Source organism: Urocitellus parryii, chromosome 5 (assembly GCF_045843805.1).
Source record: "Urocitellus parryii isolate mUroPar1 chromosome 5, mUroPar1.hap1, whole genome shotgun sequence".
In the NCBI taxonomy this organism is placed as follows: domain Eukaryota; kingdom Metazoa; phylum Chordata; class Mammalia; order Rodentia; family Sciuridae; genus Urocitellus; species Urocitellus parryii.
The window spans coordinates 16,687,887-16,711,378 of record NC_135535.1 but is presented as its reverse complement, the minus strand read 5'-3'; the positions used below and the strand labels follow the sequence as shown (position 1 = coordinate 16,711,378).

The following is a 23,492-nucleotide window of genomic DNA, read 5'->3' as shown; positions in this document are numbered from 1 at the left end:
AGGCTAATTTAAAAAAAAATAATAACAATATTGTTATCAACCTAAAAATTCATGAAAAATCCCAGAAGTACTTTCCAAGCAAAAGCAACTTCTTTGTGTGTGTGTAGGGGGGGGGGTACTAGAGATTGAACCCAGGGCTTTGGGCATGCTAGGTAAGTGCTCTATCACTGAGCTACACCCCAGCCCTTTTCAAAAATTTTGAGATGGGGTCTCATCAAATTGCCCAGGTTGGCCTTGAACTTGGGATTCTCCTGCCTCAGCCTCTCGAGTCATGTGCACCACCACACTCAGCTCAAACAAAAGCAATTTCTATGCAACTGAAAGCAAATCTGAAGATGCCTTACCACTTTGGTCACAAATTCATCGTGGATGGATTCTTCCACAAACAGTCGCCCAGCGGCAATACAGTTCTCTCCTTTGTTGAAGAACACAGCGCTCATGCCCTTCAACACAGAAGGCAAAACAGTGACTGTACGGCCGAAAAGTCAACGCTGACGTACAATTTTACAGAGAGAACTAGGTGTTACTGGAAGACAGCAGGCAACACAGAGTCACTGAGACTTAAGTCTCAGTGGTGAGAATTGCTGGGGGATGTTTAGTCTTGACTTAGCTGTTTTTGGTCCATGAGCACTTTCCAAAATGTTTATAACAGTAAGTCTATACCACTAAGAACAAGTTGTATACTGCAAGAAAAATCTCGATTATTCTGTATACATTTAAATATAATACTTGTATAATAAGTTTTGCTTTTAAAATCTGTATGTCGGTTCATAGAAATCACCGCTTTAGAAAGCCTTCCTTATCATGCCCCCCATGGAAAGGAAGATCCATTTTTCAAGAAGTCTGCAAAATATTTTAAATGAAGGCGCTCAAAAAATGAGTGCTTAAGAAGATTCATTGTGTGTGTGTGTGTGTGTGTGTGTGTGTGTGTGTGTGTGTTGCTAGGGATCAAACCCAGGGCCTTGTGCATGCTAGGCAAGCACTCTCCCACTGAGCCCTAATTCACAGGGTTTTGTTGCATCTTCTTTTTCTAAATTTAGGGGATAATTCACCCCTTGGAACCTCCCTAAACTGGGTAAAATAAATAAATAAATAATATATATATATATATATATGAAATAGCATAGTATTTCCTGTACTCACAAGTTCTTACATGGTGGGAACCAGAACTCTATGTAAAGGCACACATTCCTATGCTGTAGAGGCTAATGGTGGCCGATAGCAAACTATTTGTGAATATCTGATGATAGGAAAAAAGAAGGAATGGCCTTCTCTAATCATTATATGTGATTTTCTCCACATGTAGTTATTTCACCCTCAGCACTCTTTGGTTGTTCCTGTTAATTCATGTTATATGAACAAGAGCATGAGAAACCTAGTGAATTGATACTTAAAAAAAAAAAAAATTAACAGTATGGTATAGGAAAAAGTACCTCCTCCCTTTTTCTACTCCTCAGTCTTTTTCAGAAATCTAGACGTCCAGGGGAGTCCTGACCCTGATGTTGACCTGCGTATCCCCAGCCACTGCCTGCCAGTGAAGGGCCACCTCATATGCACACAGGAGTCGGGTCTCCTTCACTCCCAGGCCACGCTTTCTCTTATGGGCCCTTGCACAATGAGGCTTGGCTGTGGGTGTGCATTAAGATCACAGAGAGCGGGATGTGAAAGGCTTCTCAGTGCACAGGCTGGGGGACAGCACAGAACAGGAAACCCTGACTTCCCCCAGAATTTCCAGGAGGCTCAGCACAACCGTGCCAGTGGTAGCTCTCTGCAGGCCTGAATCTCAGAAGTGAAGAATGAGGACTAGCCCACCTTTTTTTTTTTTTTTTTTTTTTGCACTGGGGATTGAACTCAGGGGCATGTGGCCACTGAGTCACACCCCAGCCCTATTTGGTTTTTTATTTAGAGACAGGGTCTCACTGAGTTGTTTAGCTGCTCTCTTTTTGCTGAGGCTGGCTTTGAACCTGTGATCCTCCTGTCTCAGCCTCCTGAGCTGCTGGGATTATAGGTGTGCACCACTGCGCCCAGCCCCAACTCTTTTTTATAACCTTCAAGTTTTACTTAAAGTAAGTTTTTATACTTTGATATAGCTTAAGACTCGGTGGTATTGCAAAAATAGTAGGAAGCCCTATGTACCCCACCCAGCTTCCTCCCTAGTAATACCTTATAAAGCCACATTGCTAAAACCAGGAGAGTGACACCGCCAATTACTTTTTTTTTTTTTTTAAGAGGCAGGGTCTGGTTATGTTGCCCAGGCTGCTCCTGAATTCCTGGGCTCAAGATCTTCCTGCCTCAGCCTCCCGAACTATAGACGTGCCACTGTGTCTGGCTGCCAATGATTTTTTAATAGAGGACCCTTTACTGTGTGTTGATTAGTAAAACAAATAAAAGTAGTGACCTTGGAAGGGGCGAGGTGTCAGGGGAAAGGAGGAAGAAGCCAGGAGCAACATCAGAACGTCTTTGGAAGCTTTTCGACGTGACTACTGTGACTTATGTTCCATTTTTGAAAACATTTTAATTGGAGAAATTATATGAATACTACTTTTTAAAAATGTTAAGTGCTCTTAGTATGAAAAAGACGGTGCCTGTTTATAACTAGATAAGACTAAATCTCATTTAAGACCTCCAATAAAGAAGCAGGGGAATGTTTCAGAAGCGGGCTGTTCACCCGCCTTTGAACCGCTCTCACCATTCGCACGGCCTTGTCAAGTTCACAGTCATTGAAGATTATAAGTGGGGACTTGCCGCCGAGCTCAAGGGACACTTTCTTCAGGTTGCTTACTGCACAGCTACAGGAAGATAGACGGGAAATGAGCATTTTGTCAGTGTCCCCGCTACACTTCCACCGTGGCTTTATTTACTTAGTTATTTATTTGGTATTTGGGATTGAACTCAGGGACGCTCGACCACTGAGCCACACACCCCAGCCCTATTTTGTATTTTATTTAGAGACAGGGCCTCATTGAGTTGCTTAGCGTCTCATTTTTGCTGAGGCTGGCTTTGAACTCACGACCCTCCTGCTTCAGCCTCCCCCTGCCCTTGCTTTTTTAATTATAGGCTACTTACAGTTGGCCTGGAAAGCATAGCTGAAGCTCAAAAACAGTAAGAAACCCATCCAAAGACAAAATGTGGGTGCAGAGCAGTGGCTGGCTGGGAAGCTGGGTGCTGGGCACATGGGCGTCAGTCATTGTATGTTTCCGTGTGTTTGGCGTAGTATTAGGAATTTTTCATGATAAAAAGTCTTAAATTTTTTGTGTGGTCAAATGATCAGAGATCCTTGCGGGTAAATTCCCATTCTCTGGGAATTTGGGTTATATAAACACTTGCCAAGAAAATCCAATCTTTAACTAGACTAGTGGAACACTGGGGCAGGGAGTATCAATTTTAGAAGCCGCTGTTTCATTCCTGTCTTAGGTAAGTGTTCTTATTTAAGACATGCAGACAGAAATGTAGACAGATTGGGAAAGAATCCACTCTATGGCTCCATGACCTTTGTTTTCACCATTTCCATGTACTTATTTCTGATGTGTGTCCTACAGGAGCTGTTAACGTTTTTTAAAATGGTTTCAATCACTGGATAGATACAATTCTATACCCTGTTTCCCTCCCTAATTATCCGTGTGCGTGTGTGGCAGGGGTGCTGGGGTTAAACCCAGGGCCTTATGCACTTGAGACACCCTATTATCTTTTCTTAGTGGTGGTGGTTTTTTTTGCGGCTGGGGATTGAACTCTGGGCCTCATGCTAAGCAAGCGCTCTATCTTGGCGTTACATCCCCAGCCCTTTCTATTTTTGAGTTTGAGTCAGGGTCTTACTGAGTTTCCCAGACTGACCTTGAACTTGAGATCCTGCTACCTCAGCCTCCCCAGGAGCTGGGATGACAGGCTGCACCATGGTCCCTGGCTCCTGATTACCATTTTAACAATGATTTTTGATGTTATTAAAATTCTCCAGAACCATGACTACTGTATTCTATTACGTTATCACACTTTACTGCCTTATTTTGAACATTTACATTATTAGCAGTTTTAAAAAAAACCAATATTACTACATTTTGAGAATCCATGTCATTTAGAATATATAAATCTATCACAAACATCTTTTCAGTTTCTTACTTATGCTCCCCAAACAATCTGGGCCACAGTGTTAGTGCAGAAACTTTTTGTGCTGAGTTGTTGAAAGTTACCAACAGGGTAGATTTCAACATAGCTCTGGCTTTGTTTGCTGTGGACTTTAAAGCTTTGGAAAGTCTTTTATTCAAACATTTCAATGTGCAGCAGTGATAAGTAGGTTTCTCCTCTACATCTGATGTGTTTTTCTAACCCCAGAAGTGCTCTGTTTAAACAAAAACAGAACCCCGGATTAACGTGTCTTTAGCGTTGACACAGTAAAGTCTATACCTCTTCATGATCTGTTTGCCAATAGAGGTGGAGCCAGTGAACCCAAGTTTGCGGATATCAGGGTGCTCAGAAAGACGTTGTCCTGCTACCCCACCTGTAGAATTAGGAGATAAAACAGTCGTTAAAACATTACTCAGGTCTTGCATGAGAGAGGTTTGAATTCATGGAATTAGAATTTCTAAGCTTTTATTACATGATAGTTTTATATTTTCTGTATTAATTACTAACAAAAAAAAATCTAAAGTAATATCCTCTAAGCGACTGTCACCCCCACACCCAGAAAAAACTGGTGGGTAAGCCTTGCTTGTTATCCTCCAAAGTAGTTACTGAAAAATCAAAATGGATTTTACTAAGTTTCCCAGACTGACCTTGAACTTGAGATCCTCCCACCTCAGCCTCCCCAGGAGCTGGGATGATAGGCTGCACGATGGTGCCTGGCTCCTGATTGTCATTTTAACAATGATTTTTGATGTTATTAAAATTCTCCATAACCGTAACTACTGAATTCTATTATGTCAACACACTTTACTGCCTTATTTTGAACATTTACATTATTAGCAGTTTTCAGAAACCTAACCACCTCGGGGTCAGTTTAATGATGTTGTACACCGCCCCCCCCACTACCTTCCTCTGCTCACTGGACACTACATTTCTACTTTAAGATTTCAGCACATGGTGAGGTACATTACACTTGGTAAACTGTATTTAGTTTTAATACAACTCAGGGTTAAGACTCCAGTGGGAAAACAGCCACTGGGCTACCCCATGCCACTCCCATCCCATGCCACTCCCCGGTCATAGCCAAGTGGGTCCCTGAGGGCTTACCTGAGCCTGGAATGATGTTGATGACCCCCCTGGGAAAGCCTGCCTTCACCGAGAGCTCTGCAAACTTCAGGGCAGTCAAGGGCGTGACCTGACAGGCAGACACCAGTTACCTCTCACACTCTCCTGTCCTTTGCACCTGTACCTGGTTCTCCCCTTGATGGTTATGAGAGAGCTCATTTCATTTTACATTGTTCTATTATTTTTATATTTTGATGTGATTTCAGACTTACAGCAAAGTTACCAAAGTAATAGTGCAAAGAATTCTATATTCTTCACCCTCATCCCTCAAATGTTAACCTGTTTCTATATTTGCTTTACCCTCTTTATATATACATATATTTTCTCCCCACACTACTTTAGAGGTAAGATGTATAGTATGCACTGTTTGCCTCTCAGTGTTTCTATACACATTTACTAAAAGCAAGAAATTCTCTTACATACAAACAGTACAATTTTCAAAATTGGGGGAATCACAACTGATAGAACACCTATCACACTTTAGATTTAGCCAGTTGTTTCAACAATGTCTATTATTGCAAAAGAAAACCCAAGAGCATGGGTTGTTTCTGTGTATCTTTTTGTTTTGTTTTGTTTTACATTTAGTTATGCATATTGTCTCCGTTCATCTGGGAGAGTTTGAGTTTTCCTTTATATTTCATTGAACTAATATTTTTGAAGAACACAGACCAGTTATTTCATGCACTGTCCCCTTGGCCTGAATTTCTCACAATTAGGTTCAAGTTATGCACTTTTGGCAACAATACACTGGAGTGGTACTGCCCAATCTCTCTACGTATACTAGTAGTCCTTCCACTATGAGCCCCTGCCCTTCTACGTTAGTCTCCTGAGTAGCTGGGATTACAGGCATGTGCCACTGCACCTGGCTGACAGGAGGCTGTATAAAGTAAGTCTATCCCATGTGCTTGGTTCCTTCTGCATGTGGCCAGTTTCCTTTCCACCTCTCCACCAATTTGTGATGCAGCCATCAGTGTGTGTGTGTGTGTGTGTGTGTGTGTGTGTGTGTGTGTTTGTGTCTCCAGGATGCTGGCATTATGTTCTTTGGACCCTTCATCTACCAGAATCATGAACCAAATAAAACTCTATACTTTATAAGTTACCCAATCTCAGGTATTTTGTTATAGGAACACATCAAGGATTAAACCAATGTGTAAAATATACAAATATATAAACAAACATATACACACACATACACAAACACACAATATGTGTATTTTTGTATATTTTACAAATACATACATATATATACACAAATATATATATATATACACAAATATATATATATATACATATGCATATATATGTATTTTGTTTAAAAAAATCTGTGTTTTTATGTACAGGTATCTATCTCTGGAATATCTAAGAAACAAATAAATAGCCATTGATAACATTTGATTGCCACTAAGGAGGGAAACTGGTTCACTGGGGAAGAGTGATAGGAGGGAGAATTCATTATTTACTTCTGTAACTTAGGAATTTTGGAAAGGTGGCTGTGTTTGAATTACCATGTAGCTATGCCAAATGAGATTTGGCATAGCATACATGTTAAAAGAAGAAATTGGTTGATAAGTAACTAATTGTAAACTCTTCCAGAACAGACTCCAAGTTTTCTCCCTGACTTATGCACCTTGGAACTGTAGCACTGTCTGTAAGTACTGTACTTAGTAATGCTCTCTGTTACATTGGCTACTACATTTTTCTTGAAGAGCTACTGTATGTGGCAGTAATGGATGTATTTGAGAATTGCCTAATTTTGTTTGGTTTTGTTTGTTTTTGTACCAAGGATTGAACTCTGTGGTACTCTATCACTGAACCACATCCCCAGCTCCTTTATTTTTAATTTTGAGAAAGGGTCTTCAAAGTTGCCCAGGCTGGTCTCAAATTTGTGATCCTCCTGCCTCAGCCTCCTGCGCTCCTGGGATTATGAGAATGTGCCTGGTTTACCTGATCTATTTTAAAAGTATTTCCTTGCTGTCCACACATAAATATTCTTATAAAATTGCCACGATTATAGGTTTTTTTTTTTTTTTACATGTTCTTCCCTCATTTTCCACATCTTTACAACATTTTGGATGATCATGTTTGCATGCCTGCATATTTTTATTTTGATGTCTCATAGTTCCTTGACATAATTCTCCACTGTTTGGGCACTTGGCATTTTGCAAGTTTTGAACTGGTTTGTAACAGGGCAATGGGTTTCATTGAGCTACACCACCTTGGAAGTTCTGAATTATAGAATCTCCCTAGGATGATTAGGTGGCTGTTAAAAATGAACATTTTAAATGAAGTCACCCATGACACAGGAAAAGGCGTCTTGGTATTGGATCTCGTTTTTGTTTAGCGAGGCACCGTGCACAGAGGTGTGTGGCTGAGCACACAGAGGGGGACTGTCCGCGGGCCCACTCACCTGCGCGGGCTTGAGCACTAAGGTGTTGCCTGCGGCCAGGCAGGCGGCGCTCTTCCAGGCCAGCATCATGAGCGGGTAATTCCAGGGGATGATGATGGCACAGACCCTGCAGCGGGGAGATGCGACATCCTCAGCTGCCTCAGACTCACTCGCGGGAGAGTCACTCAGAGGCGCTCTGAGTCTTACCCCAGCGGCTCCTTCTTGGTGAAGGACAGGTTGCGACTTGGACGGGCCTGGTTGATGGGGATCGTGGAGCCCTGAAGAACAGAACAAGTGGGCGCTTCCTTTACCAAGGTAAAGTAGTGCATTTCATCTCAAAGAATCCCTCTTCTGCCCTCCTCTCTCATTTTTCTGAGGTGATGTGAAAAGGCATCGTCAAACACATAAGAAATACATCCCCACCCACCCAAGAGGGACGGCTGTTCATGTCTCAAAAGAACTAGGAGACAAGAGAATAAAGGATTCTGATTAAGTCACCTCCATTTCCAACCTCAAAGCATGGCAGAGAATGTTAACTGCCCACCCCATTATCCACTCTCCTCTCTCTCCTTCCTAGTAGGACCCCCAGTTAACAATGGCGACAGCACTGTGCCCAGAAAAAAAATACTGTGTCTCCTGGTCAGTGGGAAATATAAGCCCAAAGCTTTAACGTAGACTGACTCAGTTACAACAAATACTCTTTTACCCTACCCTTTACTCCCACTTCCTCCTCCTTCCTACTTTAGAATGTTGCTGAAATGGCTGGCACTGCAGTGGTTATCCTGAGACCAAGAGACAGCCTTGAGGGTAGAAGGCACATGGCAGTAAGGATGGCCTGGCAGAGATGGAAGGAGCCTGCATCTCACGTACTAGTTCTACCTGCCTGCCTGCCTGCCTTGGGACTTCTCAAAAATGAGAGAAAAAGAAGCTTCTTATTTGGGATTTCTGTTATACACAGCCAAACTTAATCCAAAGGAGCTCACAATCTTAGTTTTTAACCGGAGCTATTCACTCGCTTTGTCAGGTAAGATCATTGCTCTCATGGATGCCAGGGAACCATCTCTTACCTGAGCCCCTTGCAGCCAGGTCTACTTCGGAATTCAGAATTTTTTGGCCTCTAGAAACAACATAGTGCACATATCCTATCTACTACCCATCGTGAGATCTACAAAACCCTCCATAATCAAACACGTTCATATTTACTCAGTGAAGCATAGGAATCTTGACTCGAAGTGATACAAATAAAGACCATAAATAGACTGATCCTCACTCAGGTCAGTGTCTGGCAGCCCTTGGGTCTGAACCAATCCAACCAATTTTCAGGTTCCAGAGCTATTTGGATCTCACATTTGAGGAGAGGAGGTGGCCCTGAAGCACTGAATGTCTGCAGGTGCACGACCCTGCGGCTGGACATCATCAACACTTCCTTCAGGTGTAACTTCCAATGCTTCAGGCTTATCTTGTCCTGTAGAAGCACTTATTTCCTATCCTTATAACTTTCAATGGATGTATCAACTGCAGCCATTTTACAGACGAGGAAAGTAAGGTGCTGAGAGGTAAAATAACTTTTTAAAATTATTGTTAAAGAACTGGGATTGAACCCAGGGATGCTCTACCACTGAGCCCCATCCCCAGCTCCTTTTATTTTTTATTTTGAGACAGGGTCTCACTGAGTTGTCCAAGCTGGCCTTGACCTTGGGGTCCTCCTGCCTCAGCCTCCAGAGTAGCTGGGATACAGGTGTGCACACTGTACTGGTGCTAACATAGCTTTTACACTTGGTAAATGGCAGAGTTGAGACTGGACCCGGGCCTCTCTGACTCTATGCTAATGTTGGTGGCAGCGATGCTCACAGATAAGGTGTTTCTCAGTCTCCTTAGAGACAGAGATGGCCCATGGGTGACATAAGCACAAGGCACGGGGTGGGGGTAGGGGGGGAATGCTTTCTAAAGCCCCTTTCCCTTCCCCCTCCCCCTTCCTCCCTCCTGGGATGCGGCTGCAGGAGAAGCTCCTGCAGAGGTTTGGTGCATCCCTGCCGAGGGTGGTCGCTGCTCTCGGTGGTGGCCTCCCTTTTTCCTTTGTGTCTGTCCCCAGTGCTGAGGCCAAGTGTAGTTGACACTCACCACCAAGCATGCCCTGTTTCTTACCATAGAATAAAAGGAAAATGAAATATTTATTATACCCTTGTTTTTACCAAAATGTTCTTGCGCTCAGTCGGCCTCCACCACCTACGTTTGTCCTTTGGCCTCTGTAGACGTCTGCGTTGGCAACCCCGCCTGACCCCAGGGTTCTCTCTAGACATCTAGATGACGACTCGATGGGTGATGGCAAAGCCCAAGGAAGACCGTGGTGGCTACAGATTCGGAAAAGCCTGCGGTGGAACCTGGCCCTGCAGTTGACTTGCTGTGGGTCACAGGAAGGCACTCATCCCTCCAGCCCGTTTCCTGGTCCACAGTAAGGGACAACAGCTGTCCACTGACCTCACACCTTATAACCACTGCTATGGTCTGACTGTGCCCCCCATAATTCCTGTAATTGCAACTTAATCCAAAAACCAAGTGCTGTGAGGTGGGGTCTCGTGTGAGGTGCTTATATCACGGGGGCTCGGTCCTCATTCGAGGATTAATGCTGCTGTAAAAAGGGCCGATGGGAGGGGAGTCTCTCTCTCCTGCTCTTCTGCCATGTGAGGACACTGTTCCACCTTTCCATAGGATGCAGCTACCAGGTGCCATCTTGGAACCAGAGACCAGACCTGCTGGCAACCTGAACTCACACTTCCCAGTTCCTAGAACTAGGACAGAATAAATCTCTGTGCTTTATAAATGGCCCAGTCCCAGGTAAGCTGGTGTAGCAGCACAAAACTGACTAAGACAGCCATGCCACATAGGTGAGAAAACCTATGGAAAAAACAGGTCTGACCCAGTACCTGGTGACAACTCATGGATGTTAGTCCCTCTTCCTTTCAGAACAAAGACCATTCATGCTTACCTGAATTTTGTCACACCAGCCGGCAAAGTATCTGAACGTTTGCACAGACATCCCAATGTGAGTCTTCAGAGCCAAGGTGTAGACAGCCCCAGAGTCAAGGGCTTCGATGGTTGCTAGCTCTTCTTGGTTTTCTTCTAGTAGGTCTGCAAGTCTGCATGGCCAGTGAAAACAGTCAATCAGTGATTATTGATTGCATCCTTATTATAAATATGATATCCTAAGACTGAGATTTCTTTTTCCTCCCATAGCTTTATTGAGGTAAAATTGAAGTACAATAAAATGTACCTATTTGAAGTATTCGATTTGATCAGCTTTGACTTGTATGTAACCAATACAATCAATATAAAAACCATTTCTATTACTTTTTTTTAAATTTGAAATCATGCAGACTGTGTTTCCTGCATTTTTTATTACATTAGAAATCAATCGCCTTAAGATATATAGAACCCCACCCCACATGTCAATGACTTCAAAATTAAATGGCACACTTACAAATATCTCAGAGGTCAAGGAAGAGAGCACAAGAAAAGTAAATAAAAAATGCTTTGACTTAATAGATAATAAAAGCTTAAAATATCAGAATATCTGGGATGAAATAGTACTCAGATGAACATTTATAACTTAAAGTACTTGTATCAGAAAGAAGCTAAAATAGCCAACAAGTTATTTTCAAATTACAAAGTAGGAAGGAAGAAATAAGAGGAGGAGCAGAAATTCATGAAATAGAGAAGAAATAATACAGCTCAAAGTTGATAAAAACCAAACAAGTGTATTCAAGAAAAAAGCAAGATCACAAAAATTAATATCGATGGAGAGGGAGCTATCAAAATACCCCAGAAGATGCTAAACACTTATTAAGGTAATATTACAATTCTAGGACTGAGATTTCTGAGGTGAACACAAATGGACCAGGTCTCTGCCCTTAGGAGATCAGGGTCCAGTAGGGAAGGCAGATCTTAGACGATCTCATTCGTGATTTGTGCAAGAGTAACAAAGGAGACACAGAGGCTAGTGCACACAACTGGCCTGAGTGACCGAGCACCGCAGCTGAGGAAGGAGCTCAAGGACAGGAAACAGAGGGGACGAGGAGGCAGACCTCAGAGCGCAGCCCACGCGCTCGAGAACCCCACACCTGCCCAGCGCCCGCTGCTACAGAGATGTTTTCTAAACTAACTGGAGAGACATGGAGGGACTACAATCACCACCACAGAGTCCAAGGCCATCTTCTGTGTCCGCCTCTGCTGCGTGTTTCCCCTCCTTCCTGGAGTGGTTCTCTGAGCTGCTCCTTTGGGGCCACCCTAGGGTCAGGCCTGAGGTGTTCCCTCCCTAACGTTTCTCCCATGACTGGCTCCTAAGAGATCACTTAATTAAGATCAAATATTTAGCTTTAGGTGAGCAGAAAACAGAGTTGATGATAGCCTGATTCCTGCTGGCCTGCTCAGTTACTCATCTGTCATGTTCTCTCCCAGCCCTGGTACTCCCCGGTGCTCCGAATCCCTACATATCAAAGACAATGAAATTGCATCCTTGAAGACAACGGGGTGCCGGGTATCTCCATCTGCTGCTCTCTGTCCATTCTCCACCCTGCTCCATGACCTTGGAGGATGACCGTTATCGACTCCATCACCTGGCTCCTGGAGACACCTACGGAGGCTGGCACGCTGGAGGAGAATGTGGTTGGGGATTACATTTTCAGCTCCCTCCCTTGACTGGCTGTGGTTCAGCAGCTGCTCTGTCTCCCCACCTAAGACCTCTGCAATGTGGCTTCATTCAACTTCCTTCATTCAACTTCTTTTCCTACCAGGACTCAGGCTGACGCAAGCAATGACGCAAGCAATGACTCAAACATCAGGAGCTTCCAGATTCAGGACTGATAGGATTTGAGTAACAGAAGACAGTGTATAGCAGGTGCCTACCAGAATGTTTTGCAGGAATTTACAAATTTTTGGCAATGCTAACCAATATCCAAAGGTGACAGACTCACTTTTCTAAAAAACACACCTGTACATCAACCTTCCTCTTTCTCTGGCATTCATTCTTCCCCATTCGCCGTTTTCAAAGGCATCTTTTGCTGCGGCCACTGCTTTGTCAACATCCACCAAAGAGGCATAGGCTACTTTGCATATTGTCTGTTTCAAGGAAAGCAAAAAACAAGGTATATATATAGATATATAGATAGATAGATATAGATAGATATAGATAGATATAGATATATAGATATAGATATATAGATATATAGATATAGATAGATAGATAGATATAGATAGATAGATAGATATAGATAGATAGATATAGATATTTGTATATATGGATTCTTGGAATTGACATTCTGTTACTAGGAAAAAGCAGAGTATCACTTATAAAATTCAAATTGATGGAAAATGAATACCTCTACAAATATGGTAAAGAAAAAAGGATCATTTGGACGTGAGAACTGTGAGCCTGAAACTCAGCGCTTCTTGTGTCGCACCTCATTATGGAAGAACACATTTAGAAATACTATATATTTCTCCTCTTGCCTTAGGGAAGCTGGATTTCTTACCACAAGTTTTCAAAGTCTGAAAAAATTTTTCCCATATATAGCTTTATGCAGAGAGGTGCCTCTGACATGCCCTTTGTCTAAATTCATAACAAATATCCACCCTATTAAAACGGTTACTCTGGTTAACAGCAGCCGCTATCAGAGTTGAAAGAAACGCAGAATTGTATTGCATGAGGTGCCTGCAGGCAGCGTGGCAGATGAAGGGATGTCTCGAGACTGCCTTTCTGCAGCTCTGCGGGAGCTGAATCCATGGCTGCCTGTCCCTGCACACACCACAGTGATTACTCACCGACCCATCTGTTGGGTTGATGGTGTCGTAAGTCTTTCCATCGTCTGCATCGGTGAACTGTCCATTTATGAAACATTGATATGGCATTCTTACTGTCATTTCATTGACCTCCTTTGCAACCTAAGAGAGAGAATCATATTAATAGATCTGATGGGTTTTTGTGCTTACCATTTGATATTGAATGTCAGTAAAGAAGATAATTCACTAATGCTGCGGGAGAAGTGATCAGTGGGATTCTAGTTTCTATTGTCTACTGTCTAGAAGAGACAAGAATAGGTAAGATTTGGGGCTCAAGGTGCTCTGGGTGGCCTCTGAGTCAGGAAGAGCTTAACCGGTCTCCTAAGGAGGGAAGAACTCAGGAGTGGTCCCGCCTGCAGCAACACCGCCATCTAGTGGAACATCCGTGACGCGCAGTCGCTGCTTTCCCAGGTCGTTGCTCGCGCCTTTGTGTTAAGGTTTCCCCTCTGCGTGGTGTCACTATAAGTTCTGTTTTCTAAATTCCTCCCTGTACTCCCTAAACTCTACTCCCTGCCCCTGGCTGACAAGTGAATTGGGGTTACTCAGTTAACTTGTATGAAGCTCGGTTTTTTCAAAATAAAATGGGGATAATGATAGCCAAGTCACCTGGCTGAACTGTTTTTCAAAAATGGAAAAGAATTACAATGTTTCCAAATGAAGAAAAACAGAACATTCATTGCTGTCCCAAGGTGTCCTCCAGGTGGAAATGAAAAAAACTCTGGGCAGTAACTGGGATCCACATGAAGAAACAAAGATCATCAGTAAATGTAGCTACATGAGTAAATACAGAAGTCGGCTTACATATATTTTTGTTTTTACTCTTCTTGCTGATTTAAAAGACTACTGTAGGAAGCGATAATTATAAAACTGTGTTGGTGGTCTTACAACGCCTGAAGATGGAATTTGTATGCAAATGTCACTGCAGATTAGGCACGGGGACTAGCCATACTGTGGCTGAGTTTTCCTGCACTATTGGTATCACATCGGTGTGAATCTGAATGGGATTGCTTTTAGCAAAAACTCTAATTGTAATCCTCAGGACAGCCACTAAGGAAATACCTAAAAGACACAGTGAAAGAGACAACAGGGATTAAAATGGCATGGAAGGCAAAATCTGCTTAACACAAAAGGCCGAAGTAAAGGAGGAATAAAGGAATAAAAGACGGTACCAGAAGTAGCAACAAACAAACAAACAGATAAATCAGACTTTGTCAAAATGGAAACCTGCTGTGTGTGCTGTCAAGAAAGTAAAAAAAGAAAATCCTTAGAACAAGAAAAAATATTTGCAGATCCATATCTGATGAAGATCTAGGATCAAAAATACATAGAGCACTCTCACAACTTAACAACAAAAAGATAATCCAATCTAAAAATGCACAAAGGATTCAAATAAACATTTATCCAAGAAAATACACAAATGCCCAGTAAGTACACAAAAAGATGCTCAAGATCATTAGTCACAGGGAAGGCAAATCCAAATTGCAATGAGATCCTCACCACTCTGCCCCCCACTAGGACAGCGACAAGAGAAGACAGTAACAGCAAATGTGAGGATATGGAGAATTGGAATTCTCGTCCTTTGCTAGAGAAATCATGAAGCGGTGTAGTTGCTTAGGAAGACAGTTGAGCAGTTTCTCAAATAGTTAAACGTAGGACAACCATATGACTCATTGATTCTACTCTTAGGTATATAACCAGAAGATTTGAAAACATGGACACAACAACTTATACATGAATTTTTTTTATAGCATATTCATCATAGCAAAAAAGGGAAGGGACCCAAATGTACTTCAATTGTGAATGGATAAACAAATTGTAGTCTATTCATGCAGTGGAATATTATTTGGTCAGAAAGAGGACAGAAGTAATGATGCTTGCTACAATGTGGATGGACTCTGAATACATTATGCTCAGTGACAGAAGCCAGACACAAAGGCCACAAATGGCCTGATTCTATTTATATGAAATGCTTTAAACAGGCAAATCCAGAGACAGTAAATTAGTGGTTTCCTGGGCTGGAGGAAGGAGGTGAGGGGAAGGGAGTAGACTACTGCTAAAGGGTATGTTCTTTCTTTTGGGAGTGATGAAAATACTCCGAAATTAGATGGTGGTTGAGGATTGAACAAGTCTGATGAGAATGTTCTAGAGAACACTGAAATGTATATTTCAAAGTGATGAAATGTTATGGTATCTGCATATCTCAATAAAGCCATTTTTAAAGGTTATAAATATAAAGCAAATGGATGAAAAGCCCAGCAGTCTTTTTTTTTTTTTTTTTTGGTACCAGGGATTGAACTCAGGGGCACTCAACCACAGAACCACATCTCCAGCCCTATTTTGTATTTTATTTAGAGACAGCATCTCACTGAGTTGCTTAGTGCCTCGCTGTTGCTGAGGCTGGCTTTGAACTCACGATCCTCCTGCTTCAGCCTCCCAAGCCTCTGAAATTACAGGCGTGGGCCACTGCACCTGGCTCCTGCATTCTTTTATAGCAAACGCATCTTAATGAGGTAGAGTGGAATCATGGAGGGAAAGCTTACATAATCCACCACAAGCTCCTCCTCTTGGTCTTCTCCTCGTAACTTCCTCACAACCTTCTGGATGAAGTCTTCGAACCTGGTGGCCATGTAGACATCTTCGTTCTGTAACTGAAGGCCACCGCATTTCTGTCTGATCTCTTCAACCAGCCTGAAGGTTAAGAAGCAGCTCATGTTACTCACATTTTTCCAAAGAGTTTTGGGGAAATGTATTCCTCCCATCTGTCAAGTTGATTTTTTTCTTTATTTTTATTTTATTATTATTATTTTGGGTACTGGAGATTGAACCCAGGGGTGATTAACCACTGAGCTACATTCCCAGCCCTTTTCATATTTTATTTTTTGAGACAGGGTCCTGCTAAGTTGCTTAGGGCCTCACTAAGTTGCTGAGCTGGCCTTGAACTTGCACTCCTCCTGCCTCAGCCTCCTGAGCTGCTGGGATAACAGGCATTCTTGACCACACCTGGCCTTGTTTTGAGGTGACACTTCTGTCACATGTCTACTCCTGTCCTAGGAGATCTTTTGTGATAATAATCACAGAGGTTGCTAAGACTAGGGGCAAGAAAATTAAAAATTTGTCTTAAAGGACAGTGACTTTTTTTTTTTAACTTTACCCATGATTGAAAATAAATGAAGGCAAAAATATTTTACTCACTTAAAGTCCGTTAACTTTCCTTTCAAATGAATTCAAAGAATAAGTAAGAAAAAAAGGCAATTCTCCAACTATAAAGATCATGAGAAATGAAAATCAATATTATAGAATATTTTATCTAGACTATGCACAAGAGCAAAACAGTCATTTATTCGCATTACATGTTCAACATAGGGACTAGCTTAGAACCACATGGTAGGTCAATATGATTTTGTTGAAGCCCCTCTTCGATCCTTTGATTTCCGGCTAATTTGTTGAATCACAGCTTCCCTAACAGCTCTTGGATGGTAATGGTGTACTGGGTTAAGTGTAGAAAGCCAGCAGAGTTCTTGTTCAATTATTGATTCTCTAAGAAATGAGGTGCCTTGGCTTTCAATGTAATGATATCAGATGGTGTTATCAAGATGTTAATATCAAATCATTATGGTAAGTCAGGCACTCAAACAGGAAATGAATAATTCCTGCAGGCATCTAGATAGTAAAAAAAAAAAAATAGTATTAAGAATACACTATTGAAATCTTTATTAAGCTAGTTAGAAGTTTCTAGAAATTTATAAATCATTGCTGAGAAATCTATAATTTGAGGAACCAAAACTCTTGACTTTTGATAATGCTTTATGCTCTTGAAATGATTATTTTTAGTTTCAGGAATCAATGCTCCATGAATGAAGGGACTTGGTCTAGTTTGTACCTTTATCCCCAACTGTCCTGATATGTATAAGTATTCAATCAGTTTTGTTAAATTAATAAGGGAATAAATTAATAAATAGAATATTCAAGAATAAATGCTTTGGAGCTGGGCACAGTGGTGCATACCTATAATCCTCGTGCCTGGGAGGCTGAGGCAGGAGGATCACAAGTTCAAAGCCAGCCTCAGCAATTTAGGGAAACCCTGTCATACACACACACACACACACACACACACACACACACACACAAAGGTGGGGATGCTGGGGATATGGCTCAGCAGTTAAGCCTCCTGGGTTCTGCTCCAGTACCAGAGCTGGGGGATGGGACAGTAGAATAACGCTTTGTGGATACAAAGGACCATATCATGAGGAGGACGGTTCTTTACCTTGTTTAGTTAGTGAATGACCACAGTGTGCCTGGGATCAAAACACCCTTAGCTTCTGTTCTCTGCTCCCACCATCAAAGGATGGCCCGGCCCCTGGTTAGTTAGCAGCCTCTCATTATCCCAGTTACTCAGGGAAGAAAAGCCTCTGCTAAGACCACGAGGATCCTGGCACTTGCATTACCACAGCGAGGCTGTGACTCCAGCCCTTTAGCTCACTGTAAACCTGTGTAGAGACACTCTGACTAATGGCAGCCCAATAACCCTCATTCTAGATCTTTCTACTTGGGTAATTTGGGGGATGTGAGAAAACGATTTGGGGGCAAGTGTAATCAATGTCGGGTGTCCTTCTGGGTCAGGCTACATAGAAAAACCCCCGCTTAGCATTCTCACCCAGAGCTCAACTGCAATGTCATGCTGGAGGAAAATCAGACAATTAGAAGGATTGGTTGTCTAGGTACAAAGGAGGGATGAAAACAACTCTGGGGGCTGGGGCTGGGGCTGGGGATGGGGCTCAGTGGTAGGGCGCTTGCCTAGCATGCATGAGGCACTGGGTTCGATCCTCAGCACCACATAAAAATAAAAATATGGTGTCCACCTAAAACTAAAAAATAAATATTAAAAAAAAAGAAAAGAAAACAACTCTGGTTAGCCACAAAGAGAAGTAAAGATATAGATATCTGTGTCTGTCCTGGAAACCACGACAAGAAAATGAAGAGATATGCAATTGACAGATCTGAAAAGGATGATGACATCCAGAACTAAGGACTGGGACTCGATTTTCAAAGTCAAAGTCAGAATCCCTCATGGAGGCCTGTGCGTTAGCAGGGGTGGTTCTACCTCACAACGTCCATTGATCTTGCTCCAGATTTAAAGAAGTCTGTGGAGTTTTCAATAACAGGGATGTTGCTTAAAATTCCAGCCCAGATGACCTGCACAGAAAGGGAAACCTTAGCCAGTGGGACACATGTAGAACCATGTAGCAGAGACAGGCCAGCTCTTACAGCCTGTCTCCTCTTCATCTTGCATTATAGCTCGACGACATTTCCCAGCATCCCTTCAGTGAGATGCAGCCATGGAGTGTGAATGGAAGTGACCCACACGCCCTGGTCTTGGCCATGGAAAACCTGCTCCATGCAGGACTGTGTTTAATCACCCTTCTGGCTGCAGGGAATAGAAATGACCTTGAAAACAACTCTGGGGGCTGGGGCTCCACTCCCCGCCTTTGCCCCAGCTTCACCCCTGCCCTCCAAGCCAACCTAAAACTGCCTTGAAAATTTGCATACACTACGTTCAAGCATATTAATTTTGGAGTCAATTTCCTATTGCAACTTATATAAAAATAGGAAATAAACGTTCAACCCCACAACTTGGAGGACAATGATATCAGTTATGAATATGCTACATTTTTCCAAGGTAAGAGTAATCGGAAGGACATCACGTGCTCACCTTGATGGTCTCTGCCACCTTCATCTCTTCAGCCGTAAGTTCTACCACTGAAGTCTCACCTCTTGAAAAGTACTGGGAGGCAGGAATCATTTTTCCATCTTCAAACTGCAAGCTTTTCACCATCAGCTAAAATAGCAGCAAAGCAAGCATAAAAATTGAGGATTGAGATGGTCCAAAAGTGAGTGTGGTGGAATCTAATTTATTATATGGTCATAAAGACCAGCCTGTTTGGAAAATACAAAAATGTAGATTAAAAAAATACTCTCCACATGTGCAAAAGAATTGATAAAGCACTTTAATGGTTGCATCAGGAAGGATAAACTCAACTCTAGAGCAGATACATCTCAAAATGGATAGGAAGACCAGGAAAAATGGACATTTAGCTGTAGGTATTGGACTGATCTACTATAGCAACAAGGGACACTGTCACTAACTACAAGTCTGCTGCTATCTTCGTGTGAACCCTAGCTCTGTTTCTTGCACAGTGTGTATGAGCTGAAATATCTTATTTAACCTCAGAAATCCTAATGGAGGAAGATGCCATTATTATGATGCAGAAATGTGGAGGCTCATTTTATGGATGCAGAAATGGAGGCTCAATATGGTTGATTCATTTGCCCAGTGCCACCCAGATAGTAAGTAACAGAGCTGATATTACGACCTGGAACTAGCTAGATGCTAAAGTCTACCATCTTTTTTTTTTTTTTTTTTAGTTGTAGTTGAAAATAATACCTTTATTTCATTTGTTTATTTTTTTATGTGGTACTGAGGATCGAATCCAGGGCCTCGCACGTGCTAGGCAGGCACTCTACAGCTGAGCCACAATCCAGCCCTAAAGTCTACCATCTTAACAAATGATTTGTCCCCAGTAACTGGGAAACATCTTTATGCTACAAATTCCCTTTCACACTGTTCTTTGGGAAGCTGCCCAAGAACACAGTGAGGCCTAGAGCCACACTTCTGAGCATGGCAGGGTGGGTGGTGCCTGGCTAGTGAGCAATGGCAGTGGAGGAGAGGGCCACATGCATCTTGATGGATCTTCCCGGATGTGGGCAGTGGGAGGCAAACAGGTGGATTCCCCTCTGCTTTCTAGAAGAAGAACATGAGTTGTGGAGGGGTGACCCATCTCACCCAAGACCAGAGAGCGGTAGAACAGGAGTTCAAACCCCTGTCTCTTAGGCTCCAAGGTCTTCTCCTGTATCACAAAACAGATTGCAGGTTCTGGGGCAGGTTCATCCTGAAGATCCTGTCTTCATGGGGGCACAGGGAGGCAGCTCCTCACCAGAGGAGAATGGTTCAGATATCCTGAGCTTCCCACTCCCAGTGCAAAGCCAGACGACCCTGTAAAAGCCATTCCCTTTACAGCTAGGGTAGGAGAAGGAAATTGATATTTCACAGGTGACCATGCTGAACACTCACAGTTTTTCCATCGTTACCAAAAAGAACAAGTCCATTTTTGGTAACAAGGCCAGGCTTCTTGGCACCTTTAATTTCCAGCGGTTCTCCGGGAGGCACAGAGCTACTCAGTAATGATGAGCCATAGAAAGTGACCATCTAAGAAAGAGATCAAAATCAGACTGTAAAATCAGGAAGTAAAAGGCATTCATAGGGGTGTGTGCAAGCATTGCTCTTTGCAGAAATGCTGGTGTTTGAATTATCATCTATAATAAAAGTGAGACATAATTACATGATATATTTTGTATCTGTAATAATATGTGAGAGACTGTATCAAGCATCAGTATAAATTGGCACCAAGCAAGAAAACATTCTGCATAAACTAGGTGTGGGGGCACAGGCCTGTAATTCCAGAGACATGGGAGGCTGAGGCAGGAAGATTACAAGTTCGAGGACAGCCTCAGCAACTTAGCCAGGGCCTGTCTCAAAATAAAATAAAAAGGGCTGGGGATGTAGCCCAGTGGTAGAGCACCTCTGGGTTCTATCCCAGGGTAACTAACACACACACACACACACACACACACACACACCCCACAGTTGAACAGTTTAAAACTTGCCCCACATCCAGGTGACACAAGTAAGTATTCACCATGTATTGAAACTGATACAAAGATGAGCCTCTGTAGCCTGAAGGTAGGGGTTGCAGATGCTGGGGGAGGGTGTCGGGGAGGGGACGGACAGACAGACTCCCACAATGCAGGGCAGGAAGTGATGGGAAGTACAGGATGCTTTGGGGTCAGTTCATGGAAATAAGGCTAGATCCAGACTGCAGCCAAGAGCAACTGACTCTGATTGGCTATTATGAGTCTGTGACTATTGGCTGGCATTTCCTGAGCTAAAATAACATTGACTGACTACTCTGTACCAGGGACTGAGTGCTTACTTGAACTAACATGTATTGACTCGTGTAATCCTCACAAAACCTCATAACCTACAGGGAGGCAGTGTTATTCATCCCATTGTGCAGATCTTCCTGTTAAAGGAGGTGGACTCCTCGGCCTCTGGGACCTCACCTCTTTGTCTTGCTCTCTCCCTAGTTAACTCATCTCCAAGTTCTAGCAAAGCAACCAGCTTTTCAAGGAAGCGCTTCCCAACATACTGGAGTTTGAGTCTTAGCTACAGCATTTATCTGACAGCAGCATCAGTGTTTATTCACTTCTCTGCTTTCTCCACAAAACCGCAGCCTCCTGAGGAGGAGCAGGGGCTGTGCCTACAATAAATGCCAACTACACGCTGAATAAAGAGAAGAGAAATCATGGATCGGCTCAGGGCCAAGGGAAGAACCAGGGGAAGCCTGGACTTCTTCGTAGTACCTCTGATGAAGGTTATGAGGGACAATAGAGTCCAAACATACCTGTCCATTTATCTCTGACCAGGCTCCAGGGACTTTATCATGACCTCGAATCCAGTTATGTAAAACTTCAGCAGACTGATCCCAAGAAATCTGAGGAAGCACAAACACAGCCTGTGAGTCTCACAGGCAACAGAAACATTTCTCCCCGTCGCTGGTAGGATTGGGATGGGCTGGCTCCAAGGTCTACCTTTTTGCCAAGGAAATAGTACCCTGGGAACTTCCAAAGGGAGAGGGCCAGGAACTTGAGATGGATTCTCAAGCTGATCTAAGTACCTCAGCATTTTCCTTTTTTTGGATGCCTTCATATGTTGCCCCCTCCTGTGGCTGAGGAACTCGAGGTGCTTTTCCGTCTGCTATGAGTTGGACAGCTTCTACCTAAAGCCAGAAACATCAGCTGTGTTACAGTCCAGTGAGCCACAGCAGCGTGGTCTGTTTAACTGAAGTCTGCACAGAACAGAATCACTACGTATGTATCTGTTCAGAGAGAGTCAGGCTGTGATGATAACTGCTATTTCTTCAGATTCATCTATTGTGCCAAGCACATCCAATGGGCATGACTGCATGTGAAGCATCCCTTGCAAACATCAAGCAAATTCCACAAAATGGATATTGTTATTCCTGTTTTATGGGTGAGGAAATTGTGGTTCAAGGCAGAGCTGAATAACTAGCTAAACAGCACAGAGATGGCTTCTGGGTGTCAGAAGTGGGATTTGCATTCAGGTGTGTCCATTGCCAGTTACCAAGCCTGCACTCAAAAATGACTCCCGGGGCTGGGTTGTGGCTCAGTGGTAGAGAGCTTGCCTAGCATGTGTGAGGCATTGGTTTTGATTCTTGGCACCACATTTCAATAAATAAAAATAAAGGTCCATTGACAACTAAAAATAATTAATAAAAAAAATTACTCCTGTCTGGAGCTGAAGGTATAGCCAGTGGTCCATCATGTGCTAGCACATGGAAAGTCCTGGGTTCAAGTCCCAACTTTCTCTCTCTCTCTCTCTCTCTCTCTCTCTCTCTCTCTCTCTCACACACACACACACACACACACACACACACAGACTCCTTGTTTAAACAAGCTTCAGTTCCCTCCTTGGTGATTCAATGTATTTCAGGAATATAATTATAGAGTAAGTCATTGTGGGTTATTGTACTCATCAGGATGATTCTAGAAAATGTAATAAATGAATTCATGTAATCCATGAATTCAACTTGCTTTCTAGCTTACTATACCTGGAATTTAAAAAGTTAAATATGTCCATGAGTTTGATTGCCTTTGGAATGTGTCTTGCATTCTCCCTTTGGCATTTTTATATTTGCCTTGAGTTGAGAGCACGCCCCTTCACTCGAGACCTATATATGCCCATGTTCTCAGATCTCTCTCTCTCTGAGAATTCACAGCTGCTGAACAACCTGCCCAAGAACACATGGAGGAAGCCATCTGGGAACAGAGCCAAGTTTATGGCACCTCAGATATAGTATCTGGGCTTGTGCAAATGTCACCTGAACACACATAA

At 42.8% G+C, this 23,492-nt stretch overlaps 1 protein-coding gene across 1 annotated transcript in view; it reads right to left on the bottom strand.

The window, feature by feature from the left end:
• Aldh1l2 (aldehyde dehydrogenase 1 family member L2) overlaps positions 1 to 23,492 on the bottom strand; it is a 51,225-nt gene that overhangs the window by 9,320 nt on the left and 18,413 nt on the right. Inside the window, exons 5-19 of the mRNA XM_077799039.1 lie at positions 22,255 to 22,356; positions 21,982 to 22,071; positions 20,592 to 20,726; positions 19,173 to 19,298; positions 18,564 to 18,655; positions 16,003 to 16,150; positions 13,445 to 13,564; positions 12,615 to 12,742; positions 10,614 to 10,764; positions 7,835 to 7,905; positions 7,649 to 7,754; positions 5,224 to 5,311; positions 4,399 to 4,492; positions 2,690 to 2,789; positions 345 to 443 (exon numbers count right to left, since the gene is read on the bottom strand). Of these exons, the coding sequence (XP_077655165.1) occupies positions 345 to 443; positions 2,690 to 2,789; positions 4,399 to 4,492; positions 5,224 to 5,311; positions 7,649 to 7,754; positions 7,835 to 7,905; positions 10,614 to 10,764; positions 12,615 to 12,742; positions 13,445 to 13,564; positions 16,003 to 16,150; positions 18,564 to 18,655; positions 19,173 to 19,298; positions 20,592 to 20,726; positions 21,982 to 22,071; positions 22,255 to 22,356 (1,650 nt within the window). The remainder of the gene's footprint in view (positions 1 to 344; positions 444 to 2,689; positions 2,790 to 4,398; positions 4,493 to 5,223; positions 5,312 to 7,648; positions 7,755 to 7,834; positions 7,906 to 10,613; positions 10,765 to 12,614; positions 12,743 to 13,444; positions 13,565 to 16,002; positions 16,151 to 18,563; positions 18,656 to 19,172; positions 19,299 to 20,591; positions 20,727 to 21,981; positions 22,072 to 22,254; positions 22,357 to 23,492) is intronic.